General features: G+C 45.8%; 1 protein-coding gene across 1 annotated transcript; it reads right to left on the bottom strand.

Annotated features, from left to right (window-relative positions):
* Positions 1-850: 850 nt before the first annotated feature.
* HEXA (hexosaminidase subunit alpha) lies at positions 851-19,593 on the bottom strand. The gene is made up of 14 exons (XM_039339471.1): positions 19,288-19,593; positions 16,709-16,801; positions 14,922-14,987; positions 14,781-14,827; positions 13,300-13,410; positions 11,580-11,681; positions 9,764-9,896; positions 8,979-9,159; positions 7,980-8,066; positions 6,563-6,635; positions 4,923-5,103; positions 3,960-4,050; positions 2,169-2,273; positions 851-1,029 (listed from the first exon to the last, which is right to left on the bottom strand). The coding sequence occupies exons 1-14, from the start codon at positions 19,523-19,525 to the stop codon at positions 972-974; spliced, it is 1,566 nt and encodes a 521-aa protein (XP_039195405.1). The 5' UTR covers positions 19,526-19,593; the 3' UTR covers positions 851-971.
* Between the last annotated feature and the right edge of the window lie 2,823 nt (positions 19,594-22,416).

Raw genomic sequence — 22,416 nt, 5'->3', positions numbered from 1 at the left:
TGTGTGTGTGTGTGTATTTATGCCAGCAGAAGAATAAAAAAGGCATTTTCCAAATTTTTCACACACTGAGCTTAAAAGGCTTGCCATCGCCACAATAGATTAATGGGTTGAGCAAATAGCCTCCCAAGATCTCATTTTATTCTTGTTCTCCCATGCCTGCCAAGGTCTCTCTTGTCATTATTGCTGTAGAAAAGAGTAGGCAGAGCTGGAAGGAGGAGTTAAAATGTGTCATTAGCTGTGAGTCGTCTTGTTGCTCCAATACCAATATTATTGGGAGGAATACTGTAGGAGAAGAACAGGCTGAGTTGGAAGGTGGAGTTAAAGGTGTCATCAGCTTAGAATCCATACATTGCCACAATCCAAGTCCACCACACACATCCTTGAATTCTATTGACCCTTATCTAGTGTCAATTTAGTGCTATTAGTTGACCAGATTCTTGTGTATAAGCGTCAATAAATATATATGCTGCAACCTTACGAATAGTTCCGATTCTTTGTGTCTAACAATTCCATGGCCGCTAAATGGATCCAGCTCTCGCCTGGAGATTCTTTCCAATGTTTACGATTCTTTAGAAGAATGTTTTTTTTCCCCCATTTGGATTTCAGCAAACAGCAGCTTTAGGAAAACCTAAGCTTTGCATCCCCCAGATGTTCTTTTTATTACATAAGATGTGATGTGTGTATGTACACACATACATACATACATACATACAAATGACCTCTATGTTCATTTCATTACATAAGATGTGATGTGTGTACACACACACACACACACACACACACACACACACACACACAGAGGGACGCTACAATGGTTGTCGTCCTCCTCCTTCTAAAAAGAGGCTTCAAATAATAGGGAAGTGATTTATTGAAATATTGGGTTTTTTTAAAAAAAAAGATTCTCCCTGCATATATTGAAATAGTACAGATATTTGGGGGAAGGGGGGGGGAAGAAGAAGGTGATTGTAAAATCAAAGTGCATCGTATTCACAATATCCTGTATAAAGGGGTTCAGCCCGGATACCTCGCCTGAAAAAAAAAACACAACAAAAATTATTAGAAGATATTATTGAGGGAAGAGTTTACAAGCTTTTAAAAGCAGAGATCCCATTAGGTTTTTTTTAAAGACAACACCTATGCCTTTTTAGAAAGCCAATCAAGCTAAAAAAAAAAACAAAAAATCACAGGAGAAGACCAGAATTGGACGTTTTATTGAAAAGTAACCTTGTCCAAGATATTTTCACCTCTAATTTCTGCTTCTCAAAGAGTGACAGATTTATCCACCTGGTTTTCCAGAGCTATAACCCAACTGTATTGTTAAAGCAACTGAAGGGCCAAACTGCTGGAGAATAATTAGGTCATCCCTATTTCAGTTTATTTAAATTTACATGAAAATAACTGGTAAAATTAACTTCCACGCCTGATTCTGCCCGTTAATTTTGGGAGTCTGATCTGTGGGGTGCTAGCTGAACCCAACTGCAGATCCTAGCTTGAAAAAGATGGCGTAATTCAGGTCTGGAAACCCCTATAATTTTCAACCAACACTTTATATTTAAGCTGTTCCTAGATTGGGGAAGGTTGACATCAGCTCCTAGTTTAGTAAGTGTCTTTGGTACCACAGCAAAATGGAATGGAGGACAACTCACACACGGCAACAGCCAAGGAAGAGGAATTTTTCAGAAGTACAGGAAGTCCCAGACTTACAACAGTTGATTTAGCAACCGTTCAAAGTTACAACGGTGCGGGGAAAAAGTGACTTAGGACCATTTTTCACACTTTCAACCGTTGCAGCATCCGAACGGTTGCGTGATCAAAATCCGGACACTTGGCAACCGACTCGTATTTATTATGGTCGCAATGTCCCGGGGATCACACGATTCCCTCTTTGCGACTTTCTAACAAGCGAAATCAACGGGGAAGCCAGATTCGGTTGACAACGGAGTGATTCACTTAACAGGTGTGGCAAGAAAGATCATAAAATGGAACAAAATCCACTTCCCAAATGTCTCGCTTAGCAAACGAAATTTGGGGCACCATTGTGGATGTTAAGTCCACGACTTCCTGTATCCAATTAGGGGCAATGAGATGCTGGAATAAACCACAACCATCGAAACGACTTATGTGGCCCAACAGAGCTTGGAGACATAGAAGGGGAGGAAGGACATTACCTGAGCAAGGTGCATCGGAAAACTGACAAGCGGGCATAAGCATCTCGCTGGTTTCGAACTGTCCTGTTGCTCCACAAACGCTCAGCGACAGCTCCAGCTCTGGGCCTGGACAGGAAGATCAAAAGATCAAAATTGCTCAATTTGGAGAGTTTATAGGCTACTTCAGTGGTTCTTAACATGGGCGATATTGCCCCCCAGGAGGCGATTTCATTTTTCAGGGGGGCGATGGAATGAAAAGGGGTGACGCGGGGGGAAGGAACGAAAAGGGGGCGATATCGGGGCGATGGAGTGAGAAGTTTGGGGGACACTTTTGAGACTTTTCCGTGAATCGCTGTATATCTGTCGTACAAAAACATAAGATCGCGCTCGCTATTAGTGGATTGAATTGTGTTTTCAAATGTTCCTCCCGCTAGCTTCAGTACAGAACGCCGTACATATGTGAATACGCATCGCTTATCTTCATGCGCGTTGCGCAGCAGCCTCTACCCATACAGTGGCGCGCCATTGGCCAGAATATGGGAGATATGGGAAAAAGACTGGAAATAAATTATTTGCATCGATAGGTCCTGATGACAATTTTAAAGAAAACAAAAAAAGGGTTTGCATAAATGGAAGAATTATTTCCTATGTTGTGATTGAGAGGTTATGTTGGGGGAGGGGGGCGATGACAACTTTCTCATTGGCTCAAGGGGGCGATTTGTTCAAAAAGGTTAAGAACCACTGGGCTACTCTGACTAAAGCAAAGCCTCCTTAGACAGCTCACAAATTAATGGCTCACAAATTAATGTTGAAACTCTGGAAAGACTACAGAGAAGAGCAACGAAGAGGATTAGGGGACTGGAGGCTAAAATGTATAAGGAACGGTTGCTGGAATTGGGAATGTCCAGTTTAATGAAGAGAAGGACGAGGGGGGACATGATAGCAGCCTTCCAGTATCTCAGGGGCTGCCCCAAAGAAGAGGGAGTCAAGCTATCCTCCAAAGCACCTGAAGGCAGGACAAGAAGCAACGGATGGAAACTAATCAAGGAGAGAAGCAACCTAAGAATTAAGGAGAAACTTCCTGACAGAACGATTAACCAGTGGAACAACCTGCCTCCAGAAGCAGTGAATGCTCCAACACTGGAAGTTTTTAAGAAGAGACTGGACAGCCATTTGTCTGAAATGGTGTAGGGCAGTGTTTCTCAACCTCAACAACTTTACGATTTGTGGACTTCAAGTCCCAGAATTCCTCAGCCAGCATGCTGGCTGTGGAATTCTGGGAGTTGAAGTCCACATGCCTTAAAATTGTCAAGGTTGAGAAACACTGCACTAAACAATGTTTCCATCTAGAGCCGACATCTGTGAGCATCAGAAGAACGGAACGGGAGTCAAGGAATGCAAGCTTGGGGGGAGGCAGGCTAACATTTCTACAGAAACATTTTTTTATTTTTATTTTTTGCACAACTGGATTCGTTTGCTATCGGTCATCGGGCTGTAAAAAAAAAAAAAAAAAAATCTTGAGGAGCAGGAGGAAGAGACCCAACTCACAAAACAGTCAGGTAAGAGAATTTGAGTCTGGTGCCAGAAATGTAATTTGAGAAAGTGTCTCAAGGAAACGTCCCCTGGTTCCTTTGAAGAGAAAAACAAGGAGAGGGGAAGAGAATTTGGTTTGGCCAGATTCCGTTGCTTGTGACTTAAGAATGAAAGTCGCAGTAGAATTCGTAATTTTGGCTTCTTAGCCTAGTCTACCTCGAAGGGGGCTGCTACTTCCCCAAGACAACATGCAGCTTAGCAAGGCAGACCCAGCCTTACCACAGTCTTGGGTTTAAATTGGTTGCATCCACATATTCGCCCCACATACAGGCTTCTCCACCAATAACCAGCTTCTTTTGTTCTGCGCTGCCTGTTGGAAGAGACACCAATGTACTTATTTATATCCTAGCCAGCTTTTATTAATTTTACAAATAACTCAAGGAGGCAAACACAGCCAGCACACCTTCCTCTTCTCTCCCCCCCCCCCCAAGAAACTTGTGAGATAGACTGAGCTGAGAGGGAAGGACTGGCACAAAGTCATCCCACTGGTTTTCATGCCTAAGGCAGGACTAGAACTCACCGTCTCCTGGTGATTGGTCCAAAGTCACCCAGCTGGCTTTCATGCCTAAGGCAGGACTAGAACTCACCCCTCTCCTGGTGATTGGGCCCAAATTTGCCTAGCTGGATTTCATGCCTAAGGCAGGACTAGAACTCAGAGTCTTCTACTTTCTAGCCTGATGCCTTAACCACTAGACCAAATTGGCTCTCTACGTGGATTATTCTTACTGTATGTTGATAGGGCAGTGGTGGCGAACCTATGGCACGGGTGCCAGAGGCGGCACTCAGAGCCCTCTCTGGGGGCACGCGCACCATCGCCCCAGTCCTAGGCCTTCAGCTGGGTTTTATAAAACCTTTTTGCTTTAGGCCTCCGCCGCCGTGTACAAAAAAAAAAAAAAAAAAAAAGGTTCAATCAATCAGTCAATTTCAACTTCTCGCGGGGAAAAAAATCTTGCAAAGTTGGAATTGATTGATTGAACTTTTTAGTCCGACCCAGTCTGCCGTTACCACCGCAGCCACGCCCACCCAATGGGCCATAACCACCCAATGGGCCACGCCCAGCCAATGGGCTACACCCACCTAGCACCCGACGATGCATAAGTGGGTTTTGGGTTGCAGTTTGGGTACTCGGTCTCTAAAAGGTTCGCCATCACTGTGATAGGGCCACACGGGGCAAAAACTCACCTTTGAAGTCCAGAGGCTCCACCCGATACGCTGCCAACCAATCCTGCCCGTAAGAGATGTAGTTCAAGTACCAAGGGGAGGACAGCAGGGTCCGGAAACCAGCCTCCGTGACACGAGACATCTCCTCTTGAAAGGTGACGGGGTTCACTTTCCACACGTGTATGATTGTATTAGGGTTCACCTGGGCAAAACAGGGAATGGATTAGGGACTGAGTTCCAGGAGAAGGCATCTATAGGAGGTGCATGTGCATAACAAAGGATGTGTGGTTGCAAGTGGGCTCCAATATTGACATTCCTGGGAGGGGTACTGTAGGAGGAAAATAGGCTGAGCTGGAAGGTGGGGTTAAAAGAGCCATCAGCTTAGAATCCTTACATTGCCACAAACGACCTAGGTCCAGCCACTTGTGAATTCTGTGGACCCTTATCTAGTGCCAATTTAGTGCTGAACATTTGTTGACAGATTCTTGTGTATTGGTTTGAATAAATCGTCTGGGCCGCAACTTAATGTGCAGTCCCAATTCTTTTGCACCTGACACCAGGATGTAAAAAAGATGTTGAGACTCTAGAAAGAGTACCGAGAAGAGCAACAGAGATGATCAGGGGACTGGAGGCTAAAACATATAAGGAACGGTTGCTGGAATTGGGGATGTCTATTCTAATGAAGAGAAGGACGAGGGGGGACATGATAGCAGTCTTCCAATATCTTAGGGGCTGCCCCAAAGAAGAGGGAGTCAAGCTATTCTCCAAGATGCCTGAAGGCAGGACAAGAAGCAACGGATGGAAACTAACCAAGGAGAGAAGCAACCTAGAACTAAGGAGAAACTTCCTGACAGTTAGAACAATTAATCAGTGGAATAACCTGCCTCCAGAAGCGGTGAATGCTCCAACAGTGGAAGTTTTTTAAGAAGAGACTGGACAGCCATTTGTCCTAAATGGTATAGGGTTTCCTGCCTGAGCAGGGGGATGGACTACGTGACCTCCAAGGTCCCTTCCAACTTTATTATTATTATTATTATTATTATTATTATTATTATTATTATTATTATTAACAATAGTAATATCAACTGACCACATACATCATGGGGTGACTTACAGGCTTTCCCTCTCTCTGAGTTTAACCCATCTCAAACGGTTGCTACGGTGCGTAGAAGAGGGAGATACTCAGGAACAGATCCACATGTACGAGTAAGTCCCTGACATATAACCAGTCATTTCACGATGGTTTGGATTTAAGACAGCCTCGGAAAAGACGCTTTGCGGTAAAGCGCTTCCAGCCACACCTGAGGTTCAATGACCCTATTTTGGACACCTGACAACTGGTTCTCCTTTATGACTGGTCGCAGCATCCCCAAACCACAATTTGAGACTTTTTTCAGCCCAAGACAAAATGCCCAATTTGACTTATAAATGCACGATTCGCTTAGCATCCCTTGTAAAAACAGTCAATTTGGCCTGGTCGCGTGGTTCCTCAATATGACAACAGTTTATGATCCAAAGTCCAGTGGCAACTGTGGTTATAATTCGAGGAGTATATACATTCCCACTTTAATAGGCAGGAAGCAATTCAGGGAGGGAGAGAAGAGAAGCACCCTAAAGTCCTCCTGTGGGGCATCTTGGGTGCTCCTAGCAGCAATCCTTACCTTCACACCATTGTCAAACACTTCCTGCCACACCATGTAGCCTTTCTTGTAAGAAGAGACTATATCCAGCAGCCTGGAGCAAAGAGAAGAACCAAGCAATGGAGAAAAAAATCTCGTAAGCCCCTGATTCAGTTTCCCTGCATCAAACCTTCTTCTATTTTTTTTTTAAATCCCTGCCTTCATTTGGCAACTCTCAAGTAAGTCAGGAGCGTCTCCTGACATGGGATGGGAGTTCAACTTGAGGCCAAACGAAAAAGAGAAACGAGAAAAACCGGAAGCTTCACCGAGACAGCCTCCCAGCAAAATTCTTACCCTTGTCTAGCTAGAACAGTGGTTCCCAACCTGTGGGTCGGGACCCCATTCGCCAAACAACGCAGTCCGCCATTTTGGTTTCCCCTTTTCCTTAGCTGTGCTACTCCCTTTTACTCTATTGGCTTTTGAAAGCCAATAGAAGAGACTCTCTTGAATAGAGTCTAATTCTATTGGCTTTCAAAAGCCAATAGGAATTGTCCAGGCTGTCTCTACCCTGCTGAGCCCGCCAAAAGTCCCATTCTGCAAACGGTGCTGCACCAGCTGAGTAGTCCTCGACTTACGACCGGTTGAGTAGTCCTTGACTTACGACCGGTTGGGGGTCGCGGCATTAAAAAGGTTGAGAACCATTAAGCTAAAAGCTGCGTCTGGAGAACGAACACGTTCTGCACCTTGGCTTGGCTGAGAGTGATGGGAAGTGGGGCACAGTCTTTGGAGAGGGCCTGTTTGAAAGGGAGTGGCCCTATTTCCTTGCCCTAAGCCAGTGGTGGCGAACCTGTGGCACGCGTCAGAGCCCTCTCTGTGGGCACGCACGCCACCACTGCCAGTAGCTTGCGCAGGCCCATTAGCCCGCCGCCGCTGCCCAGAGCAGCAGCCCCACCAAGCATAAAGGAGGCGAAGCGGCCAGCTAGCAAGCTCCAGTAGAGATGGTAGAGCACGCCCACACCCAGCAAGCCAAATGCCACCCCCAGCAAGGAAAGCCAGGTCCCCATTGGCGCCATGGCCCCACAGTCCCAGCTAGGACTGCGTGCCTCCCCCATCTATGCTGAGCCTCCTGCCCACCACCCCACCCGCCAGAGACCCCTGGATCTCCACCAACCCTACCCAGCCTTCCCTCCATAAGCAACATCAAGGCGTCCATGCCTACCCCAGCCATGCCCACCCAGTCTGCCATGACAACTGCAGCCACGCCCACCCAGTGGGCCATGCCCACCCAGCGGGCCATGCCCCCATGTCCCCCCTGAGGGCACCACAATGTGAATGGAGCCCTGGCACTTTGTGATAAATAAGTGGGTTTTGGGTTGTGGTTTGGGCACTCGGTCTCTAAAAGGTTCGCCGTCACTGCCCTAAGCAAATACTTAGCAATGGAGAGGAAGGATCACTTTACCTTTGAATGTAGAAGGATTCTAATTTGGCGTAGTCTTGGCCAAATTGCATTTTCTGCATGAAAGCTTGGATGTCTGGGTTAGACTTCCTATATATAGAAACAGAAGAGTCGGATCAAAGTTGGATCCTCAAGCTTTCCAAAGTCTACTGCTTCAAAGGACTCTTTGGTAGGCCATCAAGAGTAAAAACAGAAGCATCCTCATGCTTAATAAATACATCAGCTGTCCCAGAGTGGCCAACCTTGTCCACTTTAAGACTTTTGGACTTCAGCTCCCAGAGAGTGCAGGGCTGGCCGGGGAATTCTGGAAGTTGAAGTCCGGAAGTCTTAAAAGTAGCCAAGGTTGGACACCCTTGAGCTACATGAAGCAGGATCGATCGCGCTAATATTTGGTCCGCTCGTGATTCCAGCCCTCAGGATACAACTTAACATGGTTTTGAACTCAGCCCTTGTGATTTGTGACACAGAATGCTGTGTGACTACTGCCAGTTGTGGCTTACTCAATGAACCAAGGTTACATAGGCCAGCCAAAGTTAGAATCAAGGTTACTTGAGTAAATCAAGATTAGGACAAATGAGGCCTTAGTCCAAAGTGAACCTAGCAGGTATCTAATACCCATTCATCACCACTCCTATGGTCTCTAACTGAGCTGTGTTCACCCCAATGATTCAATGGAGTGAAATTTGTCATCAGACGGTTAGGGCTACAGATGAATATACCTAAGTTGTTGACACATGAAGCTTCCTCTGAAGGATGGATACCTAGATCCTTGCATGGAGCATGTTATGTTATTTTTACATCAGGATCTATCTTAGTGTCACAATAGGTGTGAAGATGGAAGGTTTTTAATGTATGGTTTATGGCCATCAATCTCTTTGCTGGTTCCCTCCCAAGATGTCGTCAACCATCCCATCGCCATTACACTCTTCCCTTCACCCCGCCATATATTTGCCTTCTCTCCATCTTTCCCCTTCCAGATTCCACAAGGAAAACAAAACCCACCAGCAGTTGAAATCCACCTCATCTCCTCCCAGGTGAAGGTAGAAATCTGGGAAGATGGAACTAACTTCAGCAAAAAACGAAGCCATGAATTGGTAGGTGGAGTTAAGAATGGGGTTGACCGGCCCGTAGGTCCCACTGGGTTTTGTGGTTATGTAACATGGAGTCAACAAGCCTGGGACACCTGGGAGAAGGAAGGAAGGAAGGAAGGAAGGAAGGAAGGAAGGAAGGAAGGAAGGAAGGAAGGAAGGAAGGAAGGAAGGAAGGAAGGAGGAAGGAAAAGGGAATAAACAAAACATCCACAAAACTACTAAGTGCAATTAGATATTATAGGAAAAGATACGTGTTAGTCTATGGCAGTGTTTCTCAATCCTGTGCACTTTCAGGTGTGTGGACTTCAACTCCCAGAATTCCCCATTATTGCCACGCTGACTGGGGAATTCTGGGAGTTAAAAGTCCAGGCATCTTAAAATGGCCAAGGTTGAGGAACACCGCGTTATCGTAACAAATTCTCAGGGTATTTTCAACCCAGCTCATTTTGAAGGTTGGAAATGGCTAATCCAGATGGGAATATTTAAACAATACGCAGCTTTTTTTCAACCAAAAAAGCAGGCAACCATCTTATTTTTTTAGGCCTTGAATATTCCCTCCTGGTGAGTAGGTTGTTTTGACGCAATTTCAACACTGCTTTTCAAGTTATACATGTGTCTCTTCAGATTCTAACTCAGCACCGACCCGTGTTCAAAGAAATCCAAGACTGTGTTTTCTCATCACAAAACAGTTCTTACCTGGCCCCCAAGAGAGTGTGTGTCCAGGGGTGTCAAATTCTGGAATGATTCGGATTCCACGCAACCGGGCATATTCAATCACCACCTTCACATCGTTAGCAGTGTATACGTGAGTGGCCGAGTTATAGGATCCCTAAATACAAATATATATATTTATATCTCAAACGTTCAATTGAATGGTAGGTCAAGGTGGAGTGAAGGAGCTACAGCCTTCAAATCTTATACCGAGGGGAGAACCATGGCTCTCAAAGAAGGTCTAGTTTAATGAAGAGAAGGATGAGGGGGAGACATGGTAGCAGTGTTCCAATATCTCAGGGGCTGCCCCAAAGAAGAGGGAGTCAAGCTATTCTCCAAAGCACCTGAAGGCAGGAGAAGAAGCAACGGATGGAAACTAATCAAGGAGAGAGGCAACCTAGAACTAAGGAGAAACTTCCTGACAGTGAGAACAATTAACCAGTGGAACAACCTGCCTCCAAAAGCGGTGAATGCTCCAACAATGGAAGTTTTTAAGAAGAGACTGGACAGCCATTTGTCTGAAATGGTATAGGGTTTCCTACCTGAGCAGGGGGTTGGACTAGATGACCTCCAAGGTCCCTTCCAAATTTATTATTATTATTATTATTAAAGAGATGCTGCTGGCTGAGATCTCGCTCTGATCAAAGATTACAAATCTTGCTGGCCCTCAAATCAACCCAGGCTCTTTCCACTAGCACGCAACAGAAGTGTGAGAAATTCATAATCTGTCTATGCCACCTTCTTCCCTTGATCTAGAAATCTTTTCTAGGAAAATAAGGTCAACACTGCTTGCATGCCGCATCAGCATTATCTCGCACGCCTAGAAAGGAGCATGGAGACTTGAAAACCGAAATCCAGAGGGCCTGACAAGACCCCCCTTCAGCTTCCTTTGGGAGAAGAACGCTGCAGAGCGAAGACACCCATTTCAGCCGAGATGCTCTTTTTCACCCACTGCTGTCATGTCACATAGACCAAGGCTTTTCAACCAGTGGTAGGGGTACCACCTGTGGTACATTGGCACCTGGCAGGTGGTACACGACCATCCTAGAAAAGTGGTAGCGGGGGAGGGGAATGAGCTGAAACGGTGGCAGCCCCGCACAAGCCTGAGCGAGAGACGGCTGGAGCTGCAGGACTGTCAGGGCTCAGCGGAAGCGCCAGGATCAGCGCCAGGCTCCAGCTGGAGCTTGGCACTGATCCTGGTGGTTCTGCTGAGCCCAGAAGCGCCGATCAGCTGGAATGTTGCAGCATCTCCAGGGTCTTGTGATTTACAATTCAGATGCTTGGCAGCTGATTCATATTTATGACGGTCACAGTGTCCCGGGGTCATGTGAAGTGACCAAAAGCGGCTGCAACCACCCAGCAGACGGGGGGAATAAAAACCAAACACCCTCCACCCCTCCCCCACTGCCAATCCTCAACAGAAATGCTCACAACAATGGAAACCTCGGACAGGAGGAAGAGTGCGGCCGGGCGAGCATGCAGGTGTCTTGCTCGGCTGTGGCTTGGGGGGCACTTTTTCAGTGCCATTGTAACTTCAAACAGTCACTAAGTGAACTGTTGTAAGTCGAGGACTACCTGTACTTTATCACTTTTTTCCCTTTTTTTTTTTGGTCATCAAGTTTTTGACACCTTGCTGGGTGACTGGTGGTACTCGGATGTCGCCATATCCTAAAAGTGGTACAATGGGTGAAAAGGTTAAAAAGCCCAGATACAGAGGGACGGGGCTCCAAGCTCCACAGGCATTCACAAGCCCCATTGCTGACTAAATGGCAGAGGCTCAACGGGAGACGGGACAGCTCACCTTCAGGCTGAGGTCTGGGAACACCATGCTTTCAAACGGAAATGATGGGTCGTCCACAATGTGCCAGTGGAACACGTTAAATTTGTTGTAGGCCATGACATCCTGAGGAAATGAGAAAAGGTTAGAAAAAGTTGCTGTGTGGTGGGACATTTGTTAGCCACAGTTGTGAGATGGACCAAGGATTCATCTATGGCTCAGAAAACCCTCAGGGACCATTAGGGAATTCTGAATGTCTTAACCCAGTGGTTCTCAACCTTTTTAATGCCGTGACCCCCAACCGGTCGTAAGTCGAGGACTACTCAGCACCGTTTGCAGAATGGGACTTTTGGCGGGCTCAGCAGGGCAGAGACAGCCTGGACAATTCCTATCGGCTATTCAAGAGAGTCTATTCCAGCGGTTCTCAACCTATGGGTCGCGACCCCATTTGGGGTCGATCGACCATTTTTCGGGGGTCGCCAAAGGTGGCGATCCACCATTTTTCGCGGCGCCGTGCACGCGCGCCGCGCATGGGGGCGCCGCCGCGCATGGGGGCGCCGCCACGCACACGCGTTGCGCATGGGGTGGCCCCCGTGCACGCGCGCCGTGCATGGGGGGCGCCGCGCGTGCGCGTTGCGCATTGGCCCCGCCCCCATGCGTGCGGCGCCGCGTATGCGCAGAACGTTTCTGTGACGGGGGTCGCCGTCACACAAACGTTGAGAAGCACTGGTCTATTCTATTGGCTTTCAAAAGCCAATAGAATAAAAGGGAGTAGCACAGCTAAGGAAAAGGGGGAAAAAAATGGCGGACTGTGTTGTTTGGCGACCCCCGTGAAATGGTCGTTCGACCCCAAATGGGGTCCTGACCCACAGGTTGAGAACCACTGTCTTAACCAGTAAGAATGTTTTGACTATTGTGGGGAAAACAAATCTGAATAAGAATGTAAACAGGACTTATGATGAGGCGATCAAGACGAGCAATGAAAAGAAGCTTTAGATTGACGCGACTATTACTTGCAGAAACATGAGGAAAATGTTTATATTTAATTGTCATTTATTTAAACAGGAATTGTATTAATTTAAGGTTGGCAAAAGACAGTATTATTGGAAGTCAGTCAAGTAAAGCTATCATATGGACTATAGAATTATAGAAATTAATTGTTATTGATGTTTTTTTTAAACATTAACCCAGACAACATGATGTTTACTAAATATTAAGACGTTAAAAATCAATAAAACATATTTTTTTTAAAAAAAGAAATTCTGAATACAGTTACTCCTAAGAAGTCTTCACCCGTTAAACCTTGCCCTGAATTATTGCTCTGCACAGCTGTTTTCTTATACTGTAGAGCAGTGTTTCTCAACCTCAGCAACTTCAAGATGGGTGGACTTCAACTTCCAGGATTCCCCATTCTCCGTGGCTAAATGGAGTCCAACGCTAAACAACTACACCACACTGGCTGTCCTACCAAACCTCCCATTTCGAGTGCAGACATGAGGACACTTCCTCGTACCGACAACATGGTGCCACCTAAACATAAGAGGGAAACTTCGTTAAGACCCCAAGGTTCATGGAGGCAATACGCTGATGGTGATTAAAAAAAAAATGAATTAAGTCAGCCAATATAACAGCCTGCTCAATGGGAAACCATCTCAGTGGGGAACCAAGCCAAGAGCTTCTGCAGTGTGGCTAAGATGATGTAAGATCTCTCAGGATCTTCTAGATTGCTTCCAGGTTCACCTACCAGGGTCTCCAAGATGACTTTCAAAGGCAGATAATGGCGAGATGTGTCAAGGAGCAAACCTCGGTGAGCGAAGCGAGGGAAATCAACCACATCTGTCTTGTTGAGGTAGAACTATATAAAGGAGAAGATAGCACACTTGACCCAATGTCCAGCGTAGATGTCTCCCAGGGATCTTGCCTTCTCCAATGGGAGTGAAAAATCAGGCCATCTGTTTGGAGGACTAAACAAGCTCTTCAAGAATTCAAGTTTAGGATTTATGAGGGACTTAGATGCCACACAATTTTCCCTGGCCCTCAGGTTAAGCTGGAAAGTCCTTTGGAGAACAAAGTAACAGATAGCAAAGTGAGTTGGAAGGGACAGCTTGAATTAGATCAAGGCAAGGATAGGATAGGATAGGATAGGATAGGGTAGGGTAGGGTAGGGTAGGGTAGGGTAGGGTAGGGTAGGATAGTATTCTTTATTGACCAAGTATGATTGGATACACAAGGAATTTGTCTCTGGTGCATAAGTTCACAATGTACATATAAACAAGGAACAGGTCATAGGTCATAAATCACGGTTGCAATCATTAAGTGATAAATCACAAGGTACCAATAGAAGATAGTAGAAAAGATGAGAAATGAGAAGATGAGAAGGATAATTGCAATACCTACTACATGAGTAAATGTCCTTAGACCTAAGACAGTGCTGTGGGAACTAGGTGTTTAGCACCTAGTGTGTTTAGTTTAGTCCTGAGGGGAGAAGTTGAAATAACTTATGTCCAGGATGTGAGGGGTCTGTAGATATTTTCTCAACTGTCTGGTTGCTATTTTTTCCCCATTTCTAAGAAATGGAATAGATGCATCAACTCCTTTGGGCGTGCTAGTGGGTCATTCTTCATTGTTGGTAACAGCCTCGACTAGTCCGTGCAGTTTTCTTGGCAACACTTTCAGAAGTGTTTGCTGTTGTCTTCCTCTTAGGAAGGGACTGGCCCAAGATCACCCAGCGGGCTTTTGTGCCTAAGGTAGGACTAGAACTCACCATCTCCTGGTGATTGGCCCAAAGTCACCCAGCCAGCTTTCGTGCCTAAGGCAGGACTAGACCTCAACATCTGGTGATTGGCTCAAAGTCGCCCAGCTGGCTTTGTACTTAAAGATGGGTGTAGAACTCCCTCTCCCAGTTTCTAGTCTGCTGTGTAACCACAACACCAAACTGTCTAATCTTATACATCACATTAAATGATGTAACTTGTTTTGAGGTTTTTCTTCAGCAAGTTGGCTGAATCTAATTAGCTGGGTCCTATTCAACCTTGACATGACAGCACGAATCCATGACTTGGGCTAAATATGGTTTATTGAGTAGGCCCCATTGCTGGGTTTATAGCACTGCTCCACTGACAAACCACAATGCCTGCTGTCGCTCCACACATACAGTCACACCCAAACGAAGCAATTAACAACAGAACAGGAATTGCGAACCCCACCCTAATATCCCGTACTCACTGTCCCATCTTCATCCCTCCAGGCAAGCTGGCTGAAGGTCTCCAATCCTATGCAACAAGGCAGAATTGCATCAGTTGGACCAAGTCAAGAATACTAAACTACAAAGACAGTGACGGAAAACTGCCCCCCCCCCCGTCTTACCTCTTAGGGCACCCCAGATGCTGGTGGCTGTGAGAAGCATCAGATCCACCGAAACACTGAGCTTATCTGAAAGTTTATTTGGGGAACAAAAAAAGCAGTAGAATTAAACAAATTTTAAAGCTTAGCAGTTGGCCTTCCATAAAGCAAATGGCTGACATCATCTTTTCACCAGGAGTGAGAATGTGTAAGTTCAGGGATTGTTTTGGGAATTGCTGTTGGGAACACAGACTAAAATTGTGAAGCTCCCCTAAGATCTGGACGGCTGTCTGTGGTAGTTTAGAAGAGGTTCAGTTTTGGTCACCGCATCATAAAAAAGATGTTGAATCTTTGGAAAAAGTGCAGAGAAGAGGAACTAAGATGATTAAAGGCCACGAGACTCAAATATACAATGAACAGTTGCAGAAACTGGTTATGGCCAGTCTAGAGAAAAGAAGGACTAGAGATAACGTGATAGCAGTATTCCAGTGTTTGAGGGGCTGCCCCAAAGAGGAGGGGGTCAACTTATTTTCCAAAGCATCAGAAGGCAAGAGACGAAACAATGGATGGAAACTAATCAAGGAGAGAACCAGCCTAGAACTAAGGAGAAACCTCCTAACAGTGAGGAACAACTGGCTACCAGAAGTTGTGGGTGCCCCATCACTGGTGGTTTTTAAGAAAAGATTGGACAGCCTCTTCTTAAATGGTATAAGGTCTCCTTCTTGAGCAGGGGATTGGACTAGAACAGGAGTAGGCAACCTTGGCTCTTTTATGACTCACGGAATTCCCGAGCCAGCATGACTCAGCATGGAAACCTCTCCATTTCTCAGGAATTCTGGGAGTTGAAGTCCACGAGTCATAAAAGAGCCAAGGTTGCCTACCCCTGGCCTAGAAGACCTCCATGATCCGTTCTAGCTCTATTCTGACTGATAAAGGTGTGAAGATCTGGCTTTTCCCTCAGGCCTTTGGCAAGGGAGGCTGAGATCCCCCCCCCTCACTTCAACTCACTTGCCACCATGTTTTACTGATCTTATTGTAATTTCTTGGATTCATTTCCTTGAACCGCCCAGAATCTTTGGGGGTCAGGCAGCACACCCATTGAATGCAGAATAAAACATTTTAAAATATGTTTTATAACGTTATAGAATTATTATTAATCTGGAAAAAAAAGAGAAAACTCATGGGTTGTCCCCAAGTGGGTGCAGCCCCATCCTTATTCTTACCCCCACTATTAAAGATGTCTGCTCCAACCAACCCCATGTTGCCCACCCGTAGATAAGAATATTCCTGGCTTTGAAAATAAAAGGGTAGATGACAGCCAGTAGGGATTAAGGTTGTCTTAAGGCAGTGATGGCGAACCTATGGCACAGGTGCCAGAGGCGGCACTCAGAGCCCTCTCTTTGGGCACGCGCGCCGTCGCCCCAGTCCTAGGCCTTTAGCTGGGTTTTATAAAACCTTTTCGCTTTAGGCCTCCGCCACCATGTGCAAAAAAAAAAAAAAAAGGAGGGGGGTTCAATCAGTCAATTTCAACTTCTCGCGGGAAAAAATCTTGCAAAGTTGGAATTGATTGAACTTTTTAGTCCCACCCAGTCTGCTGTTATCACTGCAGCCACGCCCACCCAATGGGCCACACCCACCCAATGGGCCACACCCACCCGGCACCCGACAATGCATAAGTGGATTTTGGGTTGCAGTTTGGGCACTCGGTCTCTAAAAGGTTCACCATCATTGTCTTAAGGGCACCCTGCTGACCATAAGCTCAATGCTGGCAACCCAACCATCAGCATTGAGATAAGATGCGATTTTCTTACAGTCCTCTGGCGATTCAAGGGTGGGATAGTCACTGCATCTTGCTTGGGTCACGGAGACGAGAAGATTAGGACACAGGTCCTCCATGTTGCTCCCTACAATACACAATTGGAAATAAAGCATGAGAATCTTTCTGAATACAAGTTGCACTAAGCTTCTTCTTCTTTTTTTCAAAAAAAAAAATGTTTTTTTTTTAAAACAAAACGCCCACCCAATCGGCCGTGAGCACCACAGCCATGCCCACCAGGCCCGCGGTGCTAAATAAATAGCTTTTGGTTGCAGTGTGGGCACTCAGTCTCTAAAAGGTTCACCATCACTGTTATATGCAATCAAGTCTCTACTTTAGCCCGGCATGATAAGTGGGTCCACAGGTGGTTCTCAACTTACAACTGGTTATTGAACAACCATTCAAAGTTACAACAGACCCACCAAAGCTACTAACAACTTGTTTCTGAATTTACACACCCCCACACAACCTTGTGGGGTAACATGACTGCATTCTGCGCTTGGCAACTGGCTCACCTTTGCGGCCATTCTGCAACATCCTGCAGTTTCTATGACTACAATTTGCAACATTTTTTTTTTTTTTGCTGGCTTTAAGCATTTACTTCGGATTTCCGGTTTAAAAAAAACAAAAGTTTTGTAAAATTTTCAATAAAAAAAAAAAGAAAAAAAAAAGAAAAAAAAACAAAAAAAACAAAAACAAAACCCACCCATTAGGGAAAATTGATTCGGTTAAAATGTGGGAAAAAATGTTGAAAAATTCTATTCAGTTCCACGATGCCTTGATTTATGATAGCAATGACTTACAAATATAACTGTCACATAACTGGGCTCAATTACTGTCACAAATCAAGGACAACCTGTCCTTGGCAAGTAAAGTGGAAAAAATTGAACATAGGCAGGAAATCTGACAGCAGACTTACATTTTAGGAGAGAATGCCCTATGTGGTAGAAAAGCAAAGTTATGAGGAAATAGATCCAGTTATGATTACTTGTGACAGCTCATTTTTATTACTTCCTCCTTTGCCATTAGGAAATTCTTTGCTTATGGAATCAGCTAAAGTCAGAAATATTTTGGGTAAGTGGATTTTGAGTGCAAAAATCCAGAATAACTATTATTGGTAGCAAAAAGATCCTGAAAGCTGCCATCTCCTGACCATCCAGACTATTTGCAGTATTTGGTCTCTCTAGACTAGCATTTTTCAGCTTTGGCTACATTAAGAAGTGTGGACTTCAACTCCCAGAATTCCCAAAGCAAGTAAGAAGACCATATAACTTAAATCAGGCATGCTGGCTGAGGAATTCTGGGAGTTGAAGTCCACAAGTCATAAAAGGGCCAAGTTTGAAGACCCCTGACTTAAATGGTCAAGGTTGAAAAATATGGATCTACTCTATACTAAACATGATGGTGTTTTATAACATTTTGTGACCGTCATTTACTTTGCTTTTGATCACTATGTTTGCTTAATGGTTGCCACAAAAAGAGTTGCAGAATCGGGTTGTGCTGACCCGCTTTATGATTGTCACAATTTATGACTGTATGTGCCAGGCTCAATTACGGTAATAAGTCAAGGATTACCAGTACGCAAGACCTGTTCACCTAGCCAAAAGGGCTGAAACATTTTTTAATGTCCAGAGCAAAGACAGGCATCTCCCTAATCTGCAGAAGTATAAGGAGAGGGAGGTGCAGTCCAATCAGGCTTTCAAAATTTCGTTATTAGAGCCACTCTCAATAAACGAGATAACAATTAACAATTGTTAATAACAATTAACCAGTGTCACAACTTGCCTCCAGAAGTTGCGAATGTCCCAACACTGGAAGTTTTTAAGAAGAGATTGAACAGCTTTTTGTCTGAAATGGTATAGGCTTCCTGCCTGAGCAGGGGGCTGGACTAGAAGACCTCCAAGGTCCCTTCCAACGCTTCTATTTCTATTCCTAATTCTATTCTGTTCTATTATTTGTTGTTTTTGCTTCCCTGCACAGTTGATTCCTTGTTTTACCTGTTGGAATTGACAGTTTCTTCCTGGAGACAAATGCTCAAGACTGCAACTGTGAGATACAGTACACAATCTTTTATTTGTTGGGTGTGACTTCAGAGGGATTTATTTCCAAGTCAGCAGAGCCAGAATTCTGCTTTGCTCCACAGATAATTGGCCCTTATTCTTATCTGAAACGTTCAGCTTTCTGGCTTGTTTAGAAGTACGCCAGGCTGCCTTGCCATCCTCGATTAAATGCATTTGGGCAAAGGGGGCTGAACAGCTTACACGTGAACTTTTCTCCAGCTTCAGGAGCTTTCAGAAGGGAAAGATCTGCTGGGGGGGGGAGGGTCGCATAAAGGTATAGTCCGAAGTCCACTGTTGTCCGATTCTCCAACAATGCCTCAACCCCAGGATTGCGCAACTCATTCAGCTGCAGGGGAAACCCCAAGCAAAGCCCTCCAAACGAAAATCCCAGCGAAGCTCCGCAGAGGGAATATGTCGTGTGAACGCGGCCCCGTATTAGAAAGCGTGCAAAGACGGGGGGGGGGAAATGCGCTCCTCCCCTCCCTCCCTGATCCCCCGCTCCTGCCCCCCGCACCTGTTGTCTCCTTGTACCCAGGAGGGAAAAGCAGCTGCCAGTAACGTCGGAACGCCCCGTCCAGCACTTCGCAGCCGGGCTCCGCCGCCGAGTGGTTGGCATGGGCGAATCGGAACTGGCGGGAGCTGAGCCGGCAGCGGATCTGGGGGTCCTGGCGGATCCCCTGCGGCTGCGGCCACACGGCAGCGCCCAAGCCGGCGGCCAGGAGCAGAAACAGCGCGCCCACTACGACCGCCATCCCTGCAGGATGCGCGACTGCCCGGCGCAGAGAGGCGAACGGCAGGAGGAAAGCCGCGCGGATCACGTGACGCGGCCGGATCACGTGAGAGGCGGACCGCTCTGCTGCCCCCCCCTCGGGCGACGCCCAATGGGGAGAAGCTTCGCGTGGAGGGGGGGGGGCTGGAGAGGGCGGTGGGTGCTGCCCGGGGAGGGGGTCTCTGTCTGGCTCCCTTCCTCTCTTTCTTTCTTTCTTTCTTTCTTTCTTTCTTTCTTTCTTTCTTTCTTTCTTTCTTTCCCCTCCCCTTCCTTCCCCTTTCTTTCTTTCTCTCTCTCCCTCCCTTCACTTCCCTTTCCCTTTTTCTTTCTTTCTTTCTTTCTTTCTTTCTTTCTTTCTTTCGTCCCCTCCCTTCCCTTCCCTTCTTTCTCTCTCTCCCTCCCTCCCCTTCCCCTTTCTTTCTTTCTTTCTTTCTTTCTTTCTTTCTTTCTTCCTTCCCCTCCCCTCCCCTCCTCTTTCTTTCTTTCTTTTTCTTCCTTCCTTCCTTCCCCTCCCCTCTTTCTTCCCCTCCCCTCCTCTTTCTTTCTTTCTTTCTTTCTTTCTTTCTTTCTTTCTTTCTTTCTTCCTTCCTTCCTTCCCCTCCCCTCCTCTTTCTTTCTTCCCCTCCCTTCCCCTTCCTTCCTTCCTTCCATCCATCCTTCCTTCCTTCCTTCCCTTTTTCTTTCTCTCTTCCAAAAAATGAAAAAAATTTCCTTCCTTCCTTCTTCCCTCCCTTCCTCTTCTTTCTGTCTTTCCTTCCTTCTTTCCCGTTTATCTTTCTAGCTTTCCCTTCTCTTTCCTTCCTTTCCTTCTCTTTCTATCTTCTCCCTTCCTCCTTTCCTCCCTTTTTCTTTCTCTCTTCTCCATTTTTCGTCCTTCCTTCCCCTCCCTACCCTACCCTGTCCTCCCTCACTCCCTTCTTCAATTTATATGCCGCCCATCTCGCTCTACAAAGCAAAGCTTTAACAGGGCGGATAGAAATCTAGCTCCATCCTGCCAGCAAAAAGCCAGCAGGGCAGGGCAAATTGAGGAAGGATCTTGGAGCAACAGGCTAGCCTTGTGAGACGCATCCCTATGGCTTTCTTAGCAGCAACATGGAAGTGGGTGGTTAGAGCTTTTTTCCGAGTTGCTTTTTCAACGCCCCACTCTAGTTCATAACTGTTATTTACAGCTCTTATTTTAAGAGTAGGATCACTTACTAAAGAAAGTGAAGCTGAGGGTTTGGGAGTATTTTTTTGTCTTGTTTTTTGCTGTACTGTATGTTTTCAGACTTTGGCCATTACTGTCCTGCCATTTTTGAATTCCTTCATGGCATTGGACTTGATGACTTACCTAGTGATATGGTGAATAACGTATAACATTCATAACAATGTATCATAACATTCTTCTGTGATATGGTGAATAACATTAAGATGTAGTGAAAAAGGAGAAATATATATTAAAACCCCAAGATAATTTGATTTTTCAGGGCAGAAAATTCAGCACAAAAGTACTGACATTCACAGAAGGTACAGAATTTATAAATATAAGTAGAAGGCCTGATTTATATGTCAGTCTAAGATAATGGACATTCATGTTATACCTTATTCGTTTTAACATTGTTACTTTTACAAGATTCAATAAATATTGCATGAATGTGTCAATTTTAATTGTTTGTATAGTAAACTAACCAAGGAGAGAAACAACCTAGAACTAAGGAGGAACTTCCTGACAGTGAGAGCAATTAACCAGTGGAACCACCTGCCTCCAGAAGCAGTGAATGCTCCAACACTGGAAGTTTTTAAGAAGAGACTGGACAGCCATTTGTCTGAAATGGTATAGGGCAGTGGTTCTCAACCTGTGGGTCGGGACCCCATTTGGGGTCAAACGACCATTTCACGGGGGTCGCCAAACAACGCAGTCCGCCATTTTTCCCCCCTTTTCCTTAGCTGTGCTACTCCCTTTTATTCTATTGCCTTTGAAAGCCAATAGAATAGACTCTCTTGAATAGAGTCTAATTATTGGCTTTCAAAAGCCAATAGGAATTGTCCAGGCTGTCTCTGCCCTGCTGAGCCTGCCAAAAGTCCCATTCTGCAAATGGTGCTGCACCAGTTGAGTAGTCCTCGACTGACGACCAGTTGAGTAGTCCTCGACTTATGACCGGTTGGGGGTCGCGGCATTAAAAAGGTTGAGAACCACTGGGGTAGGGTTTCCTGCCTGAGCAAGGGGTTGGACTAGATGACCTCCAAGGTCCCTTCCCCACTTTACTATTATTATAAGTAGAACCCATGGAAACAAAAGCTCTGTGGGGTCCTTTTTAAGTGGGATGAGGGGCTTCTGAGTGAACGTTTCCACTGGCCTAGGCTTGGTGAGAAACCAGCCATCATGATTTGTAAATAAACCTTTAACCCTTAGTTCTTGGGAATTTACGTGTCACCGTCATTAGGAAATAAAAAGGTGATCAGCATGGAAAAAGATCTAAAAAGCACCCACGGGGCCCCTTAAAAGATTAAAACTGCAAAATAACTCCAGGAATAAATGCCTGGGGGGCGGGGGGGGGAAAGCGCGAGCAAACCAAACTAGGGATTGTCCAGGATGCGTAACCATGGTTTAATTAGCCCAATGTTCTGGGTTGACGATGAAGCCCTACTGGTGTTAACGTGACTACTCCATAACCCAGTTTGATGAGCTTGCGAGGCAGAGTTAAGGTGCCAATGAAGTCAGAAAGGCGGAGCTGAACCAGCCACAGGATCCGCAATGCAACCTGGCTCGCATTTAAGCTGCGGGCATCGTGAGAAACAGCTCCCTTCATCCAGCCCTAACCAGCGTTAGCCACACCCAAGATGGCGGTCGCGCTCCCTTTTTTTTTTTTCTTTTCCTTCTCCCCTTGGCGAGCA

The sequence above is a fragment of the Crotalus tigris genome, unplaced genomic scaffold (genome assembly GCF_016545835.1).
Source record: "Crotalus tigris isolate CLP2741 ecotype Arizona unplaced genomic scaffold, ASM1654583v1 scf7180000017735.2152567, whole genome shotgun sequence".
In the NCBI taxonomy this organism is placed as follows: domain Eukaryota; kingdom Metazoa; phylum Chordata; class Lepidosauria; order Squamata; family Viperidae; genus Crotalus; species Crotalus tigris.
Note: the sequence above shows the minus strand (reverse complement) of the source record. Positions and strands in the feature narration are given on the sequence as shown.